General features: G+C 40.4%; 2 protein-coding genes and 1 long non-coding RNA gene across 4 annotated transcripts; 1 reads left to right on the forward strand and 2 right to left on the reverse strand.

The window, feature by feature from the left end:
- Positions 1-1,028: 1,028 nt before the first annotated feature.
- On the reverse strand, positions 1,029-21,821 carry LOC143860720 (putative F-box protein PP2-B12). The gene is made up of 3 exons (XM_077371513.1): positions 21,502-21,821; positions 21,067-21,185; positions 1,029-1,626 (listed from the first exon to the last, which is right to left on the reverse strand). Exons 1-3 carry the CDS (start codon positions 21,754-21,756, stop codon positions 1,197-1,199), a joined length of 804 nt encoding a protein of 267 aa, XP_077227628.1. The 5' UTR covers positions 21,757-21,821; the 3' UTR covers positions 1,029-1,196.
- LOC143860721 (uncharacterized) lies at positions 3,004-4,217 on the reverse strand. Of its 2 annotated transcripts, none has more exons than XR_013239789.1 (3): positions 3,763-4,217; positions 3,607-3,657; positions 3,004-3,491 (listed from the first exon to the last, which is right to left on the reverse strand). It is a non-coding gene; the product is annotated as an uncharacterized LOC143860721 (long non-coding RNA). The 2 variants fall into 2 exon arrangements; XR_013239788.1 differs by having other exon boundaries at positions 3,758-4,217.
- On the forward strand, positions 17,194-18,639 carry LOC143860719 (uncharacterized). The gene is made up of 2 exons (XM_077371512.1): positions 17,194-18,220; positions 18,395-18,639. The coding sequence occupies exons 1-2, from the start codon at positions 17,194-17,196 to the stop codon at positions 18,637-18,639; spliced, it is 1,272 nt and encodes a 423-aa protein (XP_077227627.1).
- Positions 21,822-24,196: the final 2,375 nt, after the last annotated feature.

Consider the following 24,196-nt stretch of genomic DNA (forward strand, 5'->3'; position numbering starts at 1 on the left):
ACAATTTCCAAATATTTTAAGTACCATTCATATGATCCTAACCACTGATCAAATGGACTTTTACTCGTTGAAAGTGAAGCTTCACATTCGTATAGAAAGACAATTCCCAAAAAGCTTTATACTAGTTCTACATGCACCGAATATAGAAGGTGAAGAAAAGGAATATGGATTCCCATTTCTTTACTTTCCCTTTTCTCTTAATTTGATAGGAAAGTTTAACAGTAGCCAAATTTACAGCCCACAGGCACTGCCATGTGGGCTGTAAATTTGGTAAATGACAACCAAATGATACTAGGAAATGGAAAATATATACTTCTACTTCTGTGTAGCCACTTTTTGATGCATCATCCAACCATAGTTAGCAAAACGTGACTGGGCAATAAAATGGGAAGGCAAAACTTAAAGTTTAATATGGTTTCGGTCCAAAAAACAGAAACACAAAAATTGAATTAAAATTTTGTAATGTACAAATTATAGTAGGGATAAAGTTGGAAAGTTGGCCAAAAAAAAAACCATGTTTAATATGTTTAAAACGGGCTTTAAACGTGTTTAAAACATTTTCCTAAAAAAGAGGGATTTGGCAAACCATTAGAATGAGTTCTAAACGGCGTTTTTTGTTCAAAAAATGCCATTTTTGCTAACTATGATCCAAACAGTCCCTTGGAAGATGATGTCATTTTACTGTCCTACCCACCACCTTAACATACATCCAAACAGAATGTGAATAGTAAATGGCAACCAAATGATTTTAGGAAATGGAAAATGTGTACTTTTACTTTTATTTACCCACTTTTTCATGCATCCAAACAGACCTTTGGAAGATGATGTCATTTTACTTTCCTTCTACCTATGATGTCCTTTTACTTCTACTTAGTAATTTAACATGCATCCAAACATAAACCCTACTAGCTGATTTTCTGCATTGTATATCCGGACCATGTCCTCGGACTTCCTGAAGCCATTTATGCTTGTGGAAAAAATAGTAGCATTTCAAAAGGATTCTTATGAAATTAGAAGAGTGGCTATCAAGATGTAGCCTGTAAAACAAGGGTTTTATCTTATAACAATCACAAACCAGCAGAACTTGAAAGCAGAGCAGAACTAGTTCTGGAAAAGAAGCTGAATTTGACATTGCTAAGTGATAGATAATAATATTCACAGATCTCCTCCCCAAAGAAGAAACATCTGGACTTCAGTTATGCTCTAGGCCTTATCTCAATGCCTTCAACAATAAGCCCTTTCTTCCACTGCCCACCTTGCAAATGCATTAAACTCATCTCCACCTCCCCTTCATCTCCCTCATCATTGAAGAACTCCCCCATCTCAATCTCCATCCACCCATCATTTCTGGCACGCAGGACCTCTGCTCCGTAGCCTCCCGAGCTCTCTGTCTGTGTACTACTGAGACGATTAGTGTTGGGTTTTAGAATAACAGTGTGTCCAGATTCCTCGCCTCCTAATTTAACTGACAGACTTGCAGGCCAGCGATCGAATCCATATGTATGTGGCTGGAATTTTAGAACGGCGTAAGCGACATAATTCGTCTTTCTGGAGAGCATTCGAGCGTCGATCTTTCCTTTGATTTCCAACCAACAGACGTCCAAGAGCTCAGCAACCTCGGAAAACCTTTACAGAGAAGAACATGACTTTGGACTTGTATATGCATTTCCGTCTGGTCATGATTTTACTACTAGGCCACATTCCACAATGAGTTTGGCATGTACATTCTCCCAGAAGAACACAGACTTCAAGAACCAGAATTCACAATAAAAAACTAAAGAACCAAATCACATTCACCAAAGAATTTGTTTCAAACATCAAAAGCTAGTTTTCTTTACAGTGGCTATAGTAGAAAATGTGGCTATTCTCTAGAAAACAAGCAAGATATCTACTTCAATTTCATGTGAGGCTGATAGCAGCAACATGCTTAATGTTGTGAAAAAACCCCTCTTCTTACGTGATATGCGATTTCAATGGCAAAGCAAAACGAAACAACAAACACAAGCAAATGCACAAAAGACACAAAGATACTAGAAACCCTAGCACACCCGTTTCCCCTTTCTTTTGAGCTCTCAACCCTCTTTACAAGATTAGCATTCGAATTAAGCCCTAAAAGCCCCTTTATATAAAGCGGGCCATAAGTTAGTCTTATCAGGCCGAAAACACATAAAACGGGGTTATCCGGGTCACACACAATATTTCAGACCCCAATCGGGTTTGAATTCAAGACACCCAACTCAACAGTTAAGAGAGAGAGAGAGAGAGAGAGAGAGAGAGAGAGAGAGAGAGAGAGAGAGAGAGAGAGAGCTAGAGAGAGCATTTAACAGAGTAAAACTAGCTAAATGCCTAAATTTTGGGACCTTTTCTGTTTTGGATTTTAAGAAGAGATTGTGAGTCCAAAACTGATTATTGGACTCAAAATCAATTTTGAGTCCAATAATCAATTTTGAGTCCAGTTTTGAACTCACAATTGGTTCTCAAAAAAAAAAAAAAAACAGGGGCCTAAGGGAAGTTGTATTGAAGATCCACTTTATGTTGGGACAAATTGGTACAATGAATGATCAAATTGTGGAGATGCAAAGGATCAAAGTAATAAACACTAGGAGAAAAATAGAATGGAATGTAGAAATAGGAATTTAGTCAGCTACATTGAAAGGAAACCATCAATTGAAGTTGTTAAGGATCTGCGAAAGGCGAGAGAAAAAGGCGATTTACCTTTTCCCATTTAGGCGACTCACGATGGCAACCGTAGAGGAGTCTCCCACAGTGGAGGCTCCCCCTACCCAGGACTCCTAGGGGATCCCCCAAACCAGATCAGCAGGAGCCACAAAACTGGTTCCCCCACCTACAACTGCATCTAGAATGATTCCTTCCCTTGCTGTAAAGACTACCCTCATTAAATCTAAAATTAAATCTAAAAACTGCATAAAGCTGTTCATTATTCATAATTAAGGGAAGTAATTAGGGGCATTTGATGACTAAATTAAAAAGGCTAGTAACAATTAAAAGGAAAAACCGTTGGAAATTATGAGGAAGGAAAACACGATCTCAAAATTTCAAGAGGAGAGTGGGCAAAAATAAAGATTTTCTTTATGGATCGTATTTATTTTGTGGTAACTTCCATCCTTGCTTAGAAAAGCTTAAAAATCCCACCCAAATCAATTACATACCTCATTGTTAAGATTAAAAATCAAGAGAAGAAGAGGGGAAGGAATACAGTGAGAGAGAGAGGAAGAAAAGAGAGAGGCTCGGTTGCATCATCCTCGTTCTTGGCCGGGAAACCCATCTTGATTCTTCATCTTCCCCATTCACCACAGTCGAGAGGTATGCTTCTTTTTAGTTCTTGAAATCCCTTGCATCTTCTTCATCAAATGTTGGAAACCATGGAACGGCATCCCCAAACCATGTAGGCGATGAAACCCTTTTTGTGTATTTCTTCAAAACCCATCTCATTTCACGAATTGCCATGCCCAAATCTCAACTCCAAAAACCTGCAAAAAAACCCACATCCACGTTAAAATAAATTAGGGTTTATGCAAACCAAAGAAGCAGATGCAAAAAGAAAAAAAGAAAAAAATAAAAAAAATAAAATGACCTATACAGTACCCATATCAATTCCACGATTTTGCCATGCCCTATATCTCAAGCTCCAAAAACCTGCAAAAACCGACATACACGTTAAAAGAAAGAAATTAAGGATACTGTAAACCAAGAAATCATGATACAAAAACAGGAAAATAAATAAAGTGATTTATACCTTACCCATTCCATTTTTGATTTCTTCATACTCTATTTCATGTTTCAACCTGCAAAATCCCACATCTCTGTTTAAAGAAAACTAGGGTTGCTGTAAACGAATGAAACAAGGCAGAAAAGAGAAAAATAAATAACGAAAATTTTTATACTTATGCCCTCGTTTTTACCTTGAGACACCCCTTTTTTATTCGTTTTTTAAAAAAAGACATACGTCTATTGAGCATGCCCCTCGTTTTTACCTTGAGACACCCTTTTTGTTTATTCGTTTTCTTTAAAAAAGAAAAAAGAAAAAGAAAAAGAAAACAGTACATATGTATGCGTATAAATGTTCTTATGAATGGTAATGCGTATAAACTAATGTATACGTAAAAATCTGTGTATAATAACTAAATAAACATGGTACAGTTTTGATGTATAAATTAGTGTATAAACTATGTATCTCATCCTTGCTAGGTTATCAATCTTCCCACCTCCTCTAGAGAGTTCGTCGAATTTTTATCCGCAAATCTAACTGGAAGGCAGGTGACAGCTAGACCTTGCCTTGTAATAGTTTTCAATATAATTTGTCTATGCAATGTAGCTCTACTTATAAAATTTTGCCTTATTGATACCTGCTTTGTTAATTTATACTTGCTTGCCTGGAATAAAATGAATTGAAATGAAAAATAAATTGTTCTAAAATCTTATGCGAAGTAATGCAGGAAGGGAGACAAAGGTAATGTACTTTAATTTCCTAATTGCATATCATACATGGGGGAGAGTGAAGGGGAAATTAAGGGTGTGGTGGTATCATCCTGGGACCTAAGGTCCAAAGGCCAACGCGAGAAGCGTGTACAGCCTTTCGTTGGCAAACCATCAAAAAGGGATAGTATCCCCGAAACGGCTCGGCATTAAATGCGAGACCGAAATCCGAGTCCATAACGCCACTACCTTTAGACAGGGGTAGTGGGTAGTCGTGCGGCAAGGACACTGGCAAAAAGAAAAAAAATGGGAAAGTCAGAAAAGAACTGACAGAAAAATAAACTGGGGAAAAGCCGGATGTACCTGGGGAATGTGCTGTCTCAATTTATATAATCGTTGCATACATAGTATAAATTTGGATTATTGTCACTCCTGTTATTTATATTGAAATCAATAGCGTAATTCCTGTCCAGTTTTTATTATTGTTGCTATATATTACTGAGGATCTGGATTATATTGCCTGTACTTTTTATATTGTCTCTCTTACTCTGCTCGGTCTCTGGAGGACCCTGCTCTGACGTTGTTTACTCCACCACAGAGGTTGAGGCGTTAGATGGTGGAGCATTTGCAAATGAAGGAACCATGGGATAAGGGACTGTGTGATCAGAGAGTTCGCTTCTAAGATTTTTGCATTTTGACGTCCTGCGTCATTTACCTTTTTATTTCTATCAAGATTTTATTTAGCTTGGATTTTGTGGATTTAAAACTTTGCTTTTCTTTTGAAGTATGAGTATTGAAATTGTTATGGTAAGACATATTTAAGTTGGAATAAGATTCTATCGTGGTTGCTGCTTATAAAAAAAAAATATTTCCAAGATTTTTGCGTTCTTTTGCTCGTAGCGACTCGACGGAAATCGGGTCGTTACAGTTGTGGTATCAGAGCTCTAGGTTTTTGTGAAATACCTGGACTACGTGAGAGTGGGTAGATTATAGGATTGGGGTAGACAATTAAGCCTTGTCGACCAAAATATATGCACTCTGATTTCTATACCCTTAAAGGGAAGACACAGTACTAAATTTTAATACTACTCAATCAATGGCAAGCAAAGTTTTCTATTAGTATGGTACTTCCTAGCAATAAAAAGATTATGTCATCGATATATACATATGACTATGTATTGTTCCTTTTTGCAGATGTATCAGAGGAGGGGAGCTGCTAACCAGGCTAATGTCCCTAATAATGATGGACATGAACCAGCTCAGCTCGGTGCGCATGGCCAAGATGGACCTGACCCAGTTCAACCTCAAAATCAGGATGGTCTGCAAATGCTGGCAGAAATTCTTAGACAGAATCAGATAGCTAATCAGACCGCCCTTCAGGCCATCGCAGCCAATCTCGGGGCTCGTCAGGAGTCGAGGCCTCGTGAGGATGCCTCTCAGGTGCATCGTCAGTTCCGAGACTACCACCCATCTGAGTTTACTGGTTCAGGTGATCCCTTAGTGGCAGACCATTGGCTTACAGAGGTAGAGGGGATCTTTGCTGTGATGGAGTGCTCTAACATTCAGAAGATTCGTTTTGCTTCCTTCCTACTGAAGGGAGAGGCGGGTGTCTGGTGGCGGACTATGATTCAGAACTATCCCGCAGTTTTGTCTGGAACTCGGGGTCAGTTCAAGTCTCGCTTCAATGAGCAGTTCTTTCCGGAGCGCATAAAAGATCAGTTGGCGGGGCAGTTCGCAGAACTAAAGCAGAGGGCGTTGACTGTGGCTCAGTATGGAGCCAAGTTCAGAGAGCTTTCGCATTTTGCACCTGGATACGCAGCGACAGAGGCAGATCGGGTTCGAAAATTTGTTAGCGGTCTTCGCCCATCCATTAAGGCGAGTATCGTTAACCTTGGTACTAGGACCTTGGCAGAGGCCTGTGAGAAGGCCGAAGTGGCGGAAGACTGCGAGAAATCAGTGCAAGCAGCTAGATCTCAATCATTTATTAGCAGGAATCAGGGACCTCCACTCAAAAAGCAGAGGACAGATGGTGGTTCGCAATCCAAGACCTTGTGCTCTCTTTGCGGAAAATTCCATTCAGGCCAGTGCTGGAAATCTATGAACGTTTGTTTCAATTGTGGGGATCCGAACCACAAGCAGAGGGATTGCCCTAAGAAGAAGCATCAGCAGTATGCCAGGCAACCATATCAGCAGCAGCAGCAGCAGCGGGCTCTTCCTAGACCTCCACCCCAGCCGCAGCAGCAAAATCAGTGGAGGGGAAACCCAAATCTCATACCAGTCCAGGGAAGAAATGCACCCCAAGCTCCTATCAATCGGGTCTTTGCCTTGAGTCAGCGCGACGCTGAAGCATCTGATGCAGTTATCGAAGGTCAGCTTCTCGTTAATGGTATATCTGTTCATGTCTTATTTGATTCTGGCTCTACATTATCATTTATATCGCCTGATTTTGTTCGAGAATTAGCTTTATCCCATGTACCCTTACTACATCCGTTGAGAGTGGTCACACCAGTAGGCGATGTGGTAGTTACTGATTTGGTATGTAAGGGTTGTAAAATTAAAATTGGGGACCGTGAGCTTTTGGGAGACCTTGTCTTGTTGAATATGAATGACTTCAAGGTCATCCTAGGCATGGACTGGTTGGCGTCTTATCACGCCAGTGTGGATTGTTTCCATAAGGTGGTGGTGTTCAGAATACCCGGGGAGGAAGAGTTCATGTTTGAGGGTGTGAAGCGCCCTGGCAAGATTTAAATTATTGCTGTATTAAGGGCTCAGAAAATGTTAAGTAGAGGCTGTGAAGGTTTTTTGGCGTATGTGAAGAAAGAGGATGATGGTGTAGGGTTATCAGCAGCTGATATTTCCGTGGTGAGTGAGTTCCTTGATGTTTTTCCAGAGGATCTCACGGAGTTGCCTCCCCACAGAGAGCTCGACTTTACCATTGACCTCGAGTCAGGGACCTTACCCATTTCCAAAGCACCTTATCGGATGGCCCCTGCCGAGTTGAAAGAATTCAAGGAGCAGTTGTCTGAGTTGCTTGAGAAAGGATTCATCAGGCCAAGTTCTTCGCCGTGGGGTGCTCCTGTTTTATTTGTTAAAAAGAAGGATGGCAGCCTCCGTTTGTGCATCGATTATCGGCAACTGAATAAGGTTACTGTCAAAAATCGTTATCCTTTGCCTAGGATCGACGATCTTTTTGACCAGTTGCAGGGAGCTTGTCACTTTTCTAAGATTGACCTCAGATCAGGGTATCATCAGCTTCGTGTCAGAGATGAGGACATATCCAAGACAGCTTGCAGGACCCGATACGGTCATTTTGAATTCGTGGTAATGCCATTTGGACTGACTAATGCTCCAGCTATCTTTATGGATGTAATGAACAAGATCTTCAAACCCTTCTTAGATCAGTTCATTGTGGTATTTATTGATGATATTTTCATTTATTCTAAGTCCAAGGAAGATCATGCAGAGCATCTGAGGAGAGCACTTGAAACTTTGAGGCAGAATCATTTATTTGCCAAGTTTTCCAAGTGCGAGTTTTGGTTAGAGAGCGTGACATTCTTAGGTCACGTGGTCTCAAAGGAGGGCATCTCAGTTGACCCAGTTAAGGTAGAGGCAGTATTGCAGTGGAAACAGCCTACTAACGCAACTGAGGTCAGGAGTTTCTTGGGGCTAGCCGGTTATTACCGAAAATTTGTTGAGGGGTTTTCTGCATTGGCTGGTCCTCTGACCAAGCTGACTAGAAAGAATGTCAAGTTTATTTGGGCGGAGGAGTGTGAGCTCAGTTTCCAGGAATTGAAGAAGAGGTTGACTTCGTCGCCTGTGCTTGTCCTCCCTTCTGAAGGAGTGGATTTTGTTATTTATAGCGATGCTTCCATAAAGGGGTTAGGTTGTGTACTTATGCAGGATGGGAAGGTGATTGCATATGGCTCACGGCAGTTGAAGCGGCATGAGGTGAATTACCCCACCCATGACTTAGAATTGGCAGCTGTGGTTTTTGCGCTCAGGATCTGGCGTCATTATTTGTATGGTGTGAAGTTTGAGGTTTTTACGGACCACAAAAGCCTCAAATACCTGTTTGATCAGAAAGAATTAAATATGCGCTAGAGGAGGTGGCTTGAGTTTTTAAAGGACTACGATTTTACATTGAGCTACCATCCGGGTAAAGCCAATGTGGTTGCCGATGCTCTCAGTAGGCAAGGATGTGCTAAACTTGCATGCTTGATGATGGAAGAGTGGAAACTCCTTGAGCAGTTTAGAGATTTGACTTTAGATGTTTGCAAAGTGGGTGAGAAATCAGTCTTAGCAAATTTTCGAGTTCAGTCAGACTTTTTGGAATCGATAAAGGCGGCTCAAGCAGATGATGCAGAGTTGGTCAAGTTGAAGAAAGAAGTAGATTCTAGACCAGACTTTTCAGTTGGGGCAGACAGTTTCTTGTACTTTAAAGGCAGGATATGTGTGCCAGCTAAAGAAGATCTTAGAAGGAGTATCTTGGATGAGGCCCATAAATCTCGCTACACCATTCACCCGGGTAGCACCAAGATGTATCATGATTTGAAAAGAAATTTCTGGTGGAGCGGAATGAAAAGAGAAGTGGCTAGCTATGTTTCGAAATGCTTGACTTGTCAGAAAATAAAGATTGAGCATCAGAAACCTGGGGGCACTCTAAAGCCTTTGGAAATACCCATGTGGAAGTGGGATAGCATTTCTATGGACTTCATCATGGGTTTGCCCAAAACCAAGAGCGGTTGTGATAGCATCTGGGTGATTGTTGATCGTCTCACCAAGTCTGCACATTTTATTGCCATGAAAAAGACTTGGACTTTGAACAAGTTGGCTGAGATGTATGTGGCTCAAATTATCAGATTGCATGGAGTACTTGCTTCTATAGTATCAGACAGGGACACCAGGTTCACTTATGGGTTTTGGCGTGGGTTGCAAGAGGCTTTGGGATCGAAGCTAAATTTTAGTACTGCCTATCATCCTCAGACGGATGGTCAGACCGAGAGGGTTAACCAGATTGTGGAGGACCTATTGAGAGCCTGTATTCTCGATTTTGGGGGAGACTGGGAGCGTCACTTGCCCCTAGTCGAATTTGCATATAATAACAGCTATCAACAGAGTATTCAGATGTCTCCCTTTGAGGCTCTTTATGGTCGTGCTTGCAGATCACCATTGTGTTGGGTTAAAATTGGTGAGAGGCAGTTGCTTGGGCCGAAATTGGTGGAAGAAACTTTTGAGAAAGTAACCTTGATCAGGGAGAGGCAAAAGGCAGCTCAGAGTAGGCAGAAGAGCTATGCCGATCATCGGCGTAGAGAGCTCGAGTTCGCTGAGGGAGATATGGTTTTTGTTAAAATCTCACCTTTCAAAGCGGTTATGCGGTTCGGCAGGAAGGGTAAGTTGAGCCCTCGTTACATTGGGCCTTATCGCATCTCTAAGCGAGTTGGATCTCGAGCTTATGAGTTGGAATTACCTCCAAACCTTGATCGGATGCATAACGTATTTCATGTATCCATGCTCCGTCTATATCATCCCGACTCTTCTCATGTGCTAGAGGAGGACGAGGTGGAGCTTCAGGGTGATTGGCCTTTTCGGAAGGACCTGTGCGCATTCTGGAGCGCAAGGATAGGGTTTTGTGGAACAAGTCGATTCCCCTTGTCAAAGTACTTTGGCGTCACCATGGCGTCGAGGAGGCTACTTGGGAGCGAGAATTCGATATCCAGAAAAATTTTCCAGAATTATTTGGAGGTACGCCCTTAGTTATTTAATGATACCGTTTATGTTTGAAATCATTATTAGGTAGTACCATATCAAGATTTGTTGTCTAACCTTTGATGTAATTACCCTTGTCAAAAAAATTTGAGAGAGGAATTTCGAGGACGAAATTCTTTTTAAGGGAGGTAGAATGTAAAGACTACCCTCATTAAATCTAAAATTAAATCTAAAAACTGCATAAAGCTGTTCATTATTCATAATTAAGGGAAGTAATTAGGGGCATTTGATGACTAAATTAAAAAGGCTAGTAACAATTAAAAGGAAAAACCGTTGGAAATTATGAGGAAGGAAAACACGATCTCAAAATTTCAAGAGGAGAGTGGGCAAAAATAAAGATTTTCTTTATGGATCGTATTTATTTTGTGGTAACTTCCATCCTTGCTTAGAAAAGCTTAAAAATCCCACCCAAATCAATTACATACCTCATTGTTAAGATTAAAAATCAAGAGAAGAAGAGGGGAAGGAATACAGTGAGAGAGAGAGGAAGAAAAGAGAAAGGCTCGGTTGCATCATCCTCGTTCTTGGCCTGGAAACCCATCTTGATTCTTCATCTTCCCCATTCACCACAGCCGAGAGGTATGCTTCTTTTTAGTTCTTGAAATCCCTTGCATCTTCTTCATCAAATGTTGGAAACCATGGAACGGCATCCCCAAACCATGTAGGCGATGAAACCCTTTTTGTGTATTTCTTCAAAACCCATCTCATTTCACGAATTGCCATGCCCAAATCTCAACTCCAAAAACCTGCAAAAAAACCCACATCCACGTTAAAATAAATTAGGGTTTCTGCAAACCAAAGAAGCAGATGCAAAAAGAAAAAAAGAAAAAAAGAAAAAAATAAAAAAAATAAAATGACCTATACAGTACCCATATCAATTCCACGATTTTGCCATGCCCTATATCTCAAGCTCCAAAAACCTGCAAAAACCGACATCCACGTTAAAAGAAAGAAATTAAGGATACTGTAAACCAAGAAATCATGATACAAAAACAGGAAAATAAATAAAGTGATTTATACCTTACCCATTCCATTTTTGATTTCTTCATACTCTATTTCATGTTTCAACCTGCAAAATCCCACATCTCTGTTTAAAGAAAACTAGGGTTGCTGTAAACGAATGAAACAAGGCAGAAAAGAGAAAAATAAATAACGAAAATTTTTATACTTATGCCCTCGTTTTTACCTTGAGACACCCCTTTTTTATTCGTTTTTTTTAAAAAAGACATACGTCTATTGAGCATGCCCCTCGTTTTTACCTTGAGACACCCTTTTTGTTTATTCGTTTTCTTTAAAAAAGAAAAAAGAAAAAGAAAAAGAAAACAGTACATATGTATGCGTATAAATGTTCTTATGAATGGTAATGCGTATAAACTAATGTATACGTAAAAATCTGTGTATAATAACTAAATAAACATGGTACAGTTTTGATGTATAAATTAGTGTATAAACTATGTATCTCATCCTTGCTAGGTTATCAATCTTCCCACCTCCTCTAGGGAGTTCGTCGAATTTTTATCCGCAAATCTAACTGGAAGGCAGGTGACAGCTAGACCTTGCCTTGTAATATTTTCAATATAATTTGTCTATGCAATGTAGCTCTACTTATAAAATTTTGCCTTATTGATACCTGCTTTGTTAATTTATACTTGCTTGCCTGGAATAAAATGAATTGAAATGAAAAATAAATTGTTCTAAAATCTTATGCGAAGTAATGCAGGAAGGGAGACAAAGGTAATGTACTTTAATTTCCTAATTGCATATCATACATGGGGGAGAGTGAAGGGGAAATTAAGGGTGTGGTGGTATCATCCTGGGACCTAAGGTCCAAAGGCCAACGCGAGAAGCGTGTACAGCCTTTCGTTGGCAAACCATCCAAAAGGGATAGTATCCCCGAAACGGCTCGGCATTAAATGCGAGACCGAAATCCGAGTCCATAACGCCACTACCTTTAGACAGGGGTAGTGGGTAGTCGTGCGGCAAGGACACCGGCAAAAAGAAAAAAAATGGGAAAGTCAGAAAAGAACTGACAGAAAAATAAACTGGGGAAAAGCCGGATGTACCTGGGGAATGTGCTGTCTCAATTTATATAATCGTTGCATACATAGTATAAATTTGGATTATTGTCACTCCTGTTATTTATATTGAAATCAATAGCGTAATTCCTGTCCAGTTTTTATTATTGTTGCTATATATTACTGAGGATCTGGATTATATTGCCTGTACTTTTTATATTGTCCCTCTTGCTCTGCTCGGTCTCTGGAGGACCCTGCTTTGACGTTGTTTACTCCACCACAGAGGTTGAGGCGTTAGATGGTGGAGCATTTGCAAATGAAGGAACCATGGGATAAGGGACTGTGTGATCAGAGAGTTCGCTTCTAGGATTTTTGCATTTTGACGTCCTGCGTCATTTACCTTTTTATTTCTATCAAGATTTTATTTAGCTTGGATTTTGTGGATTTAAAACTTTGCTTTTCTTTTGAAGTATGAGTATTGAAATTGTTATGGTAAGACATATTTAAGTTGGAATAAGATTCTATCGTGGTTGCTGCTTATAAAAAAAAAAAAAAATTTCCATGATTTTTGCGTTCTTTTGCTCGTAGCGACTCGACGGAAATCGGGTCGTTACACTTGCACTCTCAGGCCGCAGTTATGCCGATGCGGCATCCAGAAACCTATTTCTCCCCAAATGTTCTCTGGGGATGATAAAACCATCCAAAACAGCATCAGGTATCCCAGCCCTCTTTCACAGTGTTAGAATATGTGAGATCTCACCAATAGGTTAGATTAGGCAACTATGGTTTGATTAGGTAGAATAAAATCACATCTTCCAAGATTTGATTTGGATTAATTGGGGAAGATTATGCAGGCAGGCTAGATTAGGTATTGAGATTATCTTCTCATATCTTGTCAAATCTCTTTCCATAAATCTTGTGATACTTGTTTCTATGTTTATCTCCTTGAGTGTTCTATATAAACACTCATTAGGCTTGATTGTAAGATAAGCAAAGATTAGTAGAAATCTTCAATATTTTACATGGTATCAGAGCCACCGATCTTGGAGTGACCACAAGATAAATAGCTGCTCTCTCCGGCGGACAGCCGATCTAGCCGTCCGCCCGGCCACCATTGCTCCTACATTCTTTCTCAAATTAACACCACTAGTAGTGCCTTCCTTACTAGCTTCTTTAGTTTCAATCTCCTTGCATCCTTAGCATAATTCCTTAGCATTCTTGTTCAATCTCCTTGCATTCTTTTCCCATCTAATTTTCAAGACTTTCTTGGTTGCCTTCAATAACCCCTCATCTTCTTGAATGCGCCCCTATCATCATCTTGTGCCAATTACACGGTCTCCTTATTTTGCTGTCAACACCTTCACAAAAAAGAAAAAAGAAAAAAGGGGATTTGCATTTTCAAAACACATATTTGATATTTGCACACTTTTTCCCAATGTCCAATTTTTCGTCGATAATTGTTGCCACCATTCCTAGCAGCTATTTGTCGCTTTCTCTTCTATTTCTTTCCTCTCTTTCTTTATATTTTTGTCTTTCGCCTATTTCAGTTGAGATACCTCTTTGTGGTGCGTGCCTGAAATAGGAGCTCTACTCAGTTGAGGGGCCTCTCTCCTTGAGGTTCGTGCCCTAGAGAGCAATTTCTCTCTTTCATAAGGATCAATATCTCAAGCTGACCTGTGAAGTCTGCCCATAGAGGCCATTTCTTGCCCATTCTGACATTCGTCTATTGTGACGCATTTCTTGCCCATTCCGGCATTGGTTCATTGTGAACCATTTTCAGAAGGTTCGATATTCTAATCGGCCTAATGACTCGCCCATTCAGGCTTGAGTCCAATCCAGTTCATTGAAGCTCTTCGCGGCTCACCTTTTAATGCAACACATTCTTCAACAACGGGCGGCCATCATCTTCAACAATATTGGCAACATACATCAAGCAGACATCAATTGTGACAACGTGCAACAAAATTGGCAAATTTTTACATTTTATTGGGATATTCATTGTAATTAAACGTATATCGATTTTCAATCCATATACGTTTGAGGGGGCATGTTAGAATATGTGAGATCTCACCAATAGGTTAGATTAGGCAACTATGGTTTGCTTAGGTAGAATAAAATCACATCTTCCAAGATTTGATTTGGATTAATTGGGAGAGATTATGCAGGGAGGCTAGATTAGGTATTGAGATTATCTTCTCATATCTTGTCAAATCTCTTTCCATAAATCTTGTGATACTAGTTTCTATGTTTATCTTCTTGAGTGTTCTATATAAACACTCATTAGGCTTGATTGTAAGATAAGCAAAGATTAGTAGATATCTTCAATATTTTACACACAGTGAAGAGGATGTGAGGAATGGTTCAGCCCCCCTTTAAGCTAGCCTTGGTGGCTAAATGTTCTTATGGTCGGCCTCCGTTATTCATGGTAAAGGAATCGATCAAGCTGAAATTTCACCTATCAGTTGAACCAGTTGTGACCATTCTCGACCAAAGACACATTGATTAGGTTTGGCTCGGAACGGGAATTTCTTTCGGTATGGCTTTCGGATAATATAAAAATTCAGGGCTCTCTTCTCCGTTTCTTGAGATGGACTTCAGATTTCAAGCCGGAACCGAAGCTCCCATTGCCCCTGTATGGATTACGCTTTCGGGCATTCCCATGTATTTCTTCAATGATGACTTTCTTGCATCAGTAGGAGGGCTCTTAGGGAGGATGCTCAAGATAGATGCTCCCACGATTCAGGGTACTCGAACAGAGTTTGCGAGGATCTGCATAGAGATTAATATTAGAGAGAAGCGGCATGAAAAAATCTGGTTGGGCACCCCTGAGGGAAGCGGAAGATGGCAAAAGGTACTTTATGAAAAAATACCCAAATATTATGATCACTGCCACAAATTTGGCCACAATGACACAGAATGCAGAGCAAATAAAGAGAGTGGAATGCACGGCGTCAATCTCGCATCCCCATGCATTGCTGAGGGATCTCTGGTATGTGATATTGGGTAGGCAATTTTGGGGTCTTCAAATCTCACAATTGATTGTTTTCGAGGGATATATTTAATGTAATTTGAGGTGGGGTACTTGGTTTGTTGATGGATTTGTACATAGTGGGACCCTCATCTGGGACATCTTGTCCCTTTGGGCTGTAATATTTCTTTTCGACGGAATAAAATTCGTTTCCTTTTAAAAAAAATAGAGTGGAAAAATAGATCTATTGGAATGGGAAGTTTTGTTTTTGGTATAGAAGGTGCCGTCAAGTACGGCTTGAGTGACCATGGTCGTTCGCCTAATGATTTTTTGGCGAGGCTTTTGCAACACAATCATAGAAGTGACCTGATGAATTTTAGGGCCTTAATCATGCAGATCTGATTTGGGGGAGTGGATGTGAGTGATGGGATACTGACATAGAACTTTGAACAGATAGGTATCATGGGAGTGGTATGATGTAGGTAAATGTGTGTTGGTTGTAAATTTGTTCTGTTAGCTTTACCCATACTGGTTCTGGGCATGCCCGGTCCAGTCTTATTGATATTTTGTAACGCAAGTCGGGACTCCTGGTCCCCATTGCCTTTATAATATCAATGAAATTGTCACTTTTCAAAAAAAAAGAAAAAAAAAGAAGATCCTCTGCTGGATCCAGGAATGGAAGAAGGAGAAGTGGGAGCCGAGAACCCATTCCCTACACAGGGGGAAAAGGATAATCCAGTCAAGGTGGGAATGGGTACAAAGTCATGGGTGATGAAATCTTTTGCCAACACAACGATCCCAACAGGAACTAGCAATAGTCAGACTGATAGGGTGGGAGAGGAAAATGAAATTGGATTAGAGGAAGACGATGAGATGAATCAGACTGAATTCTTTGCAGATGAGATTTCCGCCTTGATTGCAGAAGGTATACAAAAGCAAGTCTAGCTTCAAGACCAAGCAATTATCCAAAAGGAAATAGATCAGTCCCAGGAAGCAAATGAATCAGACCCATCTCAAGGGGTATGCTCCCCACAAAGCCATGCCCCGGGGGATGAGTCCCCAGCAATGAGGGAGTCAAGCATAGTATTATCTATGCCAGAACAGGAATCCACGGGGATCCTCGAAAGGTGCTTCAGCACAGAAGTCATCACACCACAAGGAATAGAGGATCTCCCTCCTCCTATTGAGAAAGATTCCAGGATAGAGATAAGTCTGCTTTAAAGTCCCAGCAAAGCAAGCACTCAAACTCCGGAGACGGACCAAACTCTGCCCCAATTCGAAAATTTACAAAGAATCAAGAAGAAAGATCTGTCTCAGCAGGAGCAAGACCAAAGTCAACGGCTTTGCCAAGAGACCTGCTTAAAACTGCTGACAGTTTGGAGTCAAGAGTTCAACTCCTAATGGACACAGTCAACCAAGAAAATATTGGTAATGCTCTATTATCCGATAAAGATTCTCTCGAGTCAATGCTTCCAGACTCAGAAATTGTTAAAGTAGGAGCTCCAGAGAAGATTATAACCAAAGCTAAAGCTGGGAAGATCACCCGGTCCGGAACAAAAGTGAAGCCCAAAAAGTTTCCATCATGAGTACAGGTATCATATGGAATATTAGAGGAGTTAGGAGCAATCGCCCCAGTAGAAGATTAAATTTTTTGAATAAGATGCACAAGCCTTGTTTCTGTGTGTTCCTAGAGCCTTTCCTAAATCAATAAGAAATCAAGGAGATAGCAGTTCTACTTAAAATGGACTCTCATATGACAAATCTTGAGGAAAATTAAAAAATATGGCTCTTGTGGAACAATATGCTGGATATTGAAATGATGTCCTCAACATCGCATGCTTTAACTGTTAATGCTCGGCACTGACCTTCAGCAAAGTCAGTTTTCTTGACATTTGTCTATGCGAGCTGCTCAACGGTAGAAAGAAGAGTCCTTTGGAAATACCTATATGACTGCAGCCAGAACATTAGCAGCGCTTGGTTGATAGGAGGGGATTTCAATGCAGTTCTATGGCAGAGGAAAAATTGGGAAAGCTTCCCCCTAACTGTGTATCTACTTCGGACTTTCAAGATGCAGTAGAAGGAGCGGGGCTGATCGATGTAGGGTATGTGGGAAACAGGTTTACTAGATGCAACAACCAGATAAATGAACGATGCGGATGGGCCAGATTGGACAGGGTATTTACCAATTCAGCATGGATAACGGATTTCCAGTCAACTACAGTCACTCATCTATCCCGGACCTGTTCTGACCATTGCCCGTTGCTTTTGGATTTGAAGTCCAGCGCCGCTCCTGCAGTCAAACCTTTCAAATTCCAAAGTACGTGGTGTAGGCATGCCGACTTTCAGAAGGTACTCAGCAGTGCTAGGAGTATTCCGGTAGATGGTACAGCTTTGGAACTTTTGGCAATAAAACTGAAGAACACTAAAAGGAGTCTAAAATCATGGAATAAGGACCAGTTCGGGAATATTTTTCAGAATGTCAAAGATGCAGAAGATTTAGTAACAAGAGCGGAAAACATTCACCAAGATGACATTAACCAAGTAAACACTGCTACCTTGGAGGGGGCTAGGGAAAAACTGAAAGAGGTAATGCTCCAGGAAGAAATATTTATGCGGCAAAAATCCAAAGATAAATGGTCAAAAGAGGGAGACCGAAAGACAAAATTTTTCCATGCATCGGTTCAACTTCAAAGGAAGTACGGAGGTATAAGAAGGATATTTAATGACAACTCTTGGGAGGAAAACCCGCAAAAAATAAAGGAGGTGGCTGCAGGCTATTTCAATAAAGCGCTTCAAGATGAGGGTGTCTTAGAAGATGAAGAAATGCTTGATTCAATCCCTTGCCTTCTATCTGCAGAGGACAACAACGCCCTAACGCAAAGCCCAACTGTGGAAGAAGTAAAGGAGGCTGTGTTTGGTTGTCCCGAGGAGAGTGCGCCGGGGCCAGACGGCCTAAATGGGATTTTTTTCATAAAATGCTGGGACATAATCAAAGAGGAGGTGATAGAGGCTGCGAAGGCATTTTTCGCCAGAGGTAAGCTTTCGAGACACTACACTTCAACTTTGATTTCTCTAATTCCAAAGGTGGAATGTCCAAAAAAGTTTTCTGATTACAGACCGATTAGCTTGTGCAATTTCTGCTATAAAATTTTATCCAAGATCATTGTCACAAGACTTGCAAAAGTCTTGCCTAACCTGATTTCTCCAGAGCAGGGAGCTTTTGTAAAAGGCAGATGCATTTCAGACAACATATCTATAGCTCAAGAAATGATGGGGGGAATGGGAAGGAAAGTGCGGGGCGGAAATGTTATGCTTAAAATCAACATGGCCAAGGTGTATGACAGACTAAATTGGGGTTCATGCAAAGTGTCCTTGCGCATTTCGGCTTCTCTGATTCATGGAGAAAGCTCATTGAGGAGGCAACCCAAAAGTGTTGGTTATTGGTTGTTATAAACAGGAAACCAAGTGGCTATTGCAAGTCTTTGAGAGGTCTTAGACAAGGAGACCCATTGTCCCCATGCCTATTTATCCTAGCAGAAGAAGTTCTAAGCCGCGGGATAACGAAATTATTCAAAGAAGGAAAGACAGAGTATTTCATGAGAAGTAGAGGCAGCACCCCAATTTCCCACTTCTTATTCGCCGACGACACAGTTCTTTTTACAAATGGTGGTAAAACCAGCTCGAACCAAATCATGGGGTTTCTAAAACGATATGAAGCACTGTCAGGGACTCAGGGCAGCTAGTAAACAAAGGCATAAGTAGTTTCACCACGTCGGAAAAGATGAACCTGAGTAGGCAGAGGGACATCAGCAATTCAACAGGATATTCGCAAAAAAAGTCACCTATAATGTACTTAGGTGCCCCCCTTTTCTCGGGTCGCATGAAAACTTGTTATTTTGATGGGTTGGTGGATAAAGTCCTAAAGAAGACAGCCATAAGTCCCCCCAAAAAAGTTCTTCATCGCATTGACAGCCTGATGGCAAATTTCTGGTGGAGAAACTCTGACCACGGAGCTAGAAACCATTGGGTTGCATGGAAGAAAATTTGTAAGCCCAGAAATGAGGGCAGACTAGGCACTAAAGCTATGGAAGATTTGTGCATTGCCTTTAGAATTAAGGCCCTTCATAGACTTCACCAAAACCACGGGTTATGGAGCTCGTTCATGATATCAGCCTACAGCAGGGGCTCCCACCTCAATTTTGTAGAACCGAATGCAGGATCATCAAAAGTCAAAACAGTGGAGAAATATTATAGCTACAAAAGCCTTGTGGCAAGAAAATGCGAGATGGAGATGGACGATTGGAAAAGGAGAAGTGTATTTCTGGACAGACATATGGATTGGGAAGAAACCCATTGTGGAATATGCAATAAGAACTGCTGGCATAGACCTGAATTGTAAAATCAAAGATTTGATTAGCGAGGAAGGGAGTTGGAGCCTGGATCAGATCTTGATATTTCTCCCAAATGGTTGGGACTCAACCTTGGACAATACCCATATTCACATCGAGGAAGTGGCCGATAGACTTATTTGGTCGAAATCAGGGGAGTTTTCCACAAAATCAGCATGGGAAGTAAGCAGAATGAGAAGGGAAAAAGTGGCTTGGGCGCAAGATTTATGGGATCAAACTCCTTCAAGGATTGGCTGCTTCACTTGGAAGATCTTCCATAATGCAATCCCAACAGATAACCGGACCAATGACATGAATATTGAAATCGCTTCTAAGTGTGTTTGTTGCCTCCTTAGCAAAGAAGAGACAGACAATCATCTCCTGGGATTAGGGGGTCTAGCAACCAGCATATGGGACTTTTTTGCTCAGTTATGGGATGTACGACACTTGCCCTGGCAATCGGTGAGAAGCAGAATATTGGAATGGATGGCAATTGGCAGGAAAAGGAAAACTCAGGCTGGTTTCCTTCAAGGCATGACAACACTTTTCATTCCCTGGCACATCTGGAAGGAGCGCTGCTCAAGAAGAATGGAAGGTAAATTTAGAAGCTCAGAATGGGTGATAAAGCAAGTAGTGAACGAGTTAAAAGCTGCTAGACCTAGGCACAAATTTTGCAAAGAAAACAACATGCTGGACCGTCTAACCATTGAGCAAATTCAGATTGAGATTTGGCCTCAGAAAATCAGCAGAGACATTTGGATATGGTGGGAAAAGCTGAATAGTGGAATTTTAAACTAAATACAGATGGGGCTGCTAAGGGAAATCGGGGAGAATCAGGAGGGGGCGGAGTTGTGCGCGATTCTAAAGCAAAGGTTATATGTGCATTCGCGTTCTACTATGAGATACCCACCAACATGGTAGCTGAAGCGAGAGCCCTCTTGGAGGGGCTAAGGCTTTGCAAGGTATTCGGAATTGAGAATATCGTGATTGAATCTGATAGCAAGGTGCTAATGGAGCTTATTTTTAGAAAGAGAGCCATCCATGGTCCATTTCTTTCTTTTGGCTAGAAATTATTGGTCTCATGGACAATAGGAGAATATCCCACCAGCACCAATTTAGGGAAGGTAACAAAGTCGCGGATGCACTCGCAAACGAAGCATGCACCCTTATTAAATCTAGCCGCGTGTTCCAAGGCTGGTCTGAATTGCCTCGCACAACCCGTGGGGCTGCTAGATGTTAGGCATTGGGGTTTCCTAATCTCCGATCGAGCAGATGATATTGTTTATGCATTGGGGTTTCAATAGTGACCAGTATGCCCACACTTTGGATGATACAGAAAAGAACAAAGGGAGAAGACAATCGGTTCTATGTTTATCACTTGTATAAACAGTCATTAGGTAGGGCAGTTTGTAATTAAATCAGAGATAAATGAAAATCTCATTATTCTACATCTACCTACTTGAAAACAAAGATTAAACAAAACAAAACTGACCTTGATTCAGGTAGAGAAATCCACTGCCAATACATAGGAGTATCTACCCATATAATACAAAGCTCCCTTGAAGACAACATATAGCATTTTTTACCACTCGACCTCTCCAAACAAAAGCTCTGTTGTTAAACAAATGATACACAAAAATCAGAAGGGATTTTTGCAAAAGAAATCTTCTACTTTGCTTTATTAATATTTGCAAAAGGTGTCTTCTGGTTTGAAAATCTGCAAAGAGTCATCCCATTTGAGTAAATTTTGCAAATCCAGTCATCCCATTTGAGTAAAGTGATGACTTATTTGCAAATTGTAAAACTACAAGCCTCTTTTTACAAATAAAGCAGAGTAAAAGACTTGTTTTGCAAAAACACCAAATCAGAATCCTCCTACAGAAATTCAGAGTCACCCAAAGAAGGAGAAGAGAATAAAATAACTTACGATTTTACCGTCGTCAATGAGAATGGAATCACAGAGACGAAAGTAAAGCTCTTTCTTGGACGAAAACTCGACCGGAGAAACCGACCTGGAGAGGATCTCCGAGTAATCCGACGGCAGGAATTTATCCCAAACCGCATCGGAATCTGACTCCCATTGGAAAATGTAAGAAATGGCCGACGATCTACACGCATCTTTAGGAGATGTGAATGATATTATATGTGACATACAACCTTCTGGCAAACTACACAAATCCATTCCCAAATCCCTTCTCTTTTCTCAGATAAGAGCGAGGAGGGAAAGCCTCGACTTTATGAAGGTTCAAAAACTTCGCTCTAAGCTTTCGTTGGAATAACCGCCACGTAGACATCTTATGACCACAAAGTTTGTATAATTATTTGACGGTAAATGATACTCGCGGAATTTTCCTATTGGACCGTTTGGATGGTTTCTTTTCGTACTGCTTTTTAAATCCTACATAATTATAAATTAATTAGTTCAATTTACTTATATATTCCCTTTGTAAAATTATTATTCAAAAGATTCAATTATTGAAGGGAGCCCTTGCATAATGCTCTGTTTGGTTGCCGGGTTTTTTTCGTTCCTGGGAGTTTTGTGGGAGAGTAATTAAATTTTGGTCCCATCCCATGTTTGGTTGCCTTTTAGCACTAGGTTTATTTTAATCCCACTCTTGTAATGATTACTTGTGGGGTGAATTTTTTAATCCCACTTTTGTAATGATTGCCTTTTCATCCCATCCCAAGATAACCTCACGAACAAAAATAAACTCTGGAACCAAAAATAAGCTTGAGAAGAATTTTTTTCTACCCAACCTATCAAGCAACCAAATAAAGGTTTTTTTTTTTCCCACCATATCTTCCAGGGTATTTTTTTCTCCCACATAACCAAACATGGGATTTTTATTTTATCAGGATACTTCCAGGACTCTTTTTTTTCCCACATAACTCCTGGGACCAAAAAAAACCTGGCGACAATACAGAGCATAAAGAGCTCCAAAACCAAAAGGGCTCTTCATTGGATCCACTTGCTATAATAACCAAAATTCCCAACTCTGGTTCTTGCAAGGATTTTTTGCCAATTTAATGTGAATATCGTTATCATTTTAATTTTCGGAGCTGATATTAGCAACACCCCCAGTTTGTGATGGGAACGCCCCCCATGACTTGTAAATTTGATTTTTTTTAAGAAGAAAAGTAGGTGACCTTGATTTTTTGCCCACACCGAGTCACCGACTCGTAGGTCAACAGACAGTTTGGATCAAAGATAACAATCAATTACTGGGTCCCACATGAAGACATAGGTGTGTAACCACGCCATTGTTCTAGTAGACGCGTACGAGTCGTCCCGGTCCTTGATAGATCAAGGACTATCATGTTTTTTGCTTCGACTAGCCTTTTTGATTTGCAGTCGCTATTTGCCTTTGGACAAGTTTTTTTTGGCTTCGAGTAACAGCTTTTCGGCTTCGATTAATATTTTTTTGCTTCGAGTAACACTTTTTTGGCTTCGAGTAACAGCTTTTCGGCTTCGATTAACATTTTTTTGCTTTGAGTAACACTTTTTTGGCTTCGACCAAGAGTTTTGATTTCTAGTAAATTTTAAACTTTTGGGCAATAGTTTTTTGGCTTCGAGTAACACATTTTTGGCTTCAAGTAAAACTTTTTTGGCTTCGACCAAGACAAAATGATTTCCACTAACATTTTGCCTTCGGGCAACATATTTTTTTGGCTTCGAGTAACTCTTTTTTGGCTTCGACCAAGCATTATAATTTCCAGTAACATTTTGCCTTCGGGCAAGAGATTTTTTTGGCTTCGAGTAACATCTTTTTGGCTTCGAGTAACACTTTTTTGGCTTTGACCAAGCATTATAATTTCCAGTAACATTTTGCCTTCGGGCAAGAGATTTTTTTGGCTTCGAGTAACATCTTTTTGGCTTCGACCAAGCATTATAATTTCCAGTAACATTTTGCCTTTGGATAAGAGATTTTTTTGGCTTCGAGTAACACATTTTTAACTTCGAATAACACCTTTTGGCTTCGACCAAGACTTATAATTTCTAGTAACATTTTGCCTTCGTGCAAGAGAGATTTTTTGGATTCGAGTAACAAATTTTTGACTTCAAATAACACATTTTTGGCTTTGAGTAACACCTTTTGGCTCCAAATAACACCTTTTGCCATGCAAAACTCCAAATTTAGCATGCAGATAAAACCCCAAACTCACATTAAATCGATCCAAATATCCCTAAATATGCAGAAAAAATGCAAGAAATCATAGAGTATGAAAACATCAATGCAAAATTGCTGAATTTTTTACCGCGATTCAGTGTGAATAGGAGAAAACGAGGTGAAGCCTTGGGATTTCTCTTTTGCATCCAAGATTCAGAGTAAACAAGGAGGATTCGCCAAAGAAAAGAGAAGATTTCACAGGAGATAAGCGGAGTTTCACTTGTTTGGCATTTGATTCGAGTAAGAAAATTTTAGGGTTCGAATTAGAGAGGTAAGACGAATAGGTAAAGCAAGCTAGGGGCATTTCAGTCCTTAAATTCAGTTTCTTTTAAAAAATGGCATTTATTCGAGCATTTTAAAAAAGCAGCATTTTCTTGTCATATTTTCAACTCTCTGACGTGTAACAGTCATATTTTGTACTTGGGGTCCGTTGGGATGCGCATGGAATAAGCC

Source organism: Tasmannia lanceolata, unplaced genomic scaffold (genome assembly GCF_043159265.1).
Source record: "Tasmannia lanceolata isolate RefF3 unplaced genomic scaffold, GAP_Taslan_0.1 ptg000037l, whole genome shotgun sequence".
NCBI lineage: Eukaryota > Viridiplantae > Streptophyta > Magnoliopsida > Canellales > Winteraceae > Tasmannia > Tasmannia lanceolata.

Coding starts and splice junctions, on each gene's coding strand:
- LOC143860719 (XM_077371512.1), top strand. CDS start 17,194: ATGGCAGAGGAAAAATTGGGAAAGCTTCCCCCTAACTGTGTATCTACT. Junction 18,221..18,394: donor GAAGGCATTTTTCGCCAGAG/GTAAGCTTTCGA, acceptor TGATTTCTCCAG/AGCAGGGAGCTTTTGTAAAA.
- LOC143860720 (XM_077371513.1), bottom strand. CDS start 21,756: ATGGATTTGTGTAGTTTGCCAGAAGGTTGTATGTCACATATAATATCA. Junction 21,186..21,501: donor TCATTGACGACGGTAAAATC/GTAAGTTATTTT, acceptor GTTTAACAACAG/AGCTTTTGTTTGGAGAGGTC. Junction 1,627..21,066: donor ATTTCTCTACCTGAATCAAG/GTCAGTTTTGTT, acceptor TTCTCTGTAAAG/GTTTTCCGAGGTTGCTGAGC.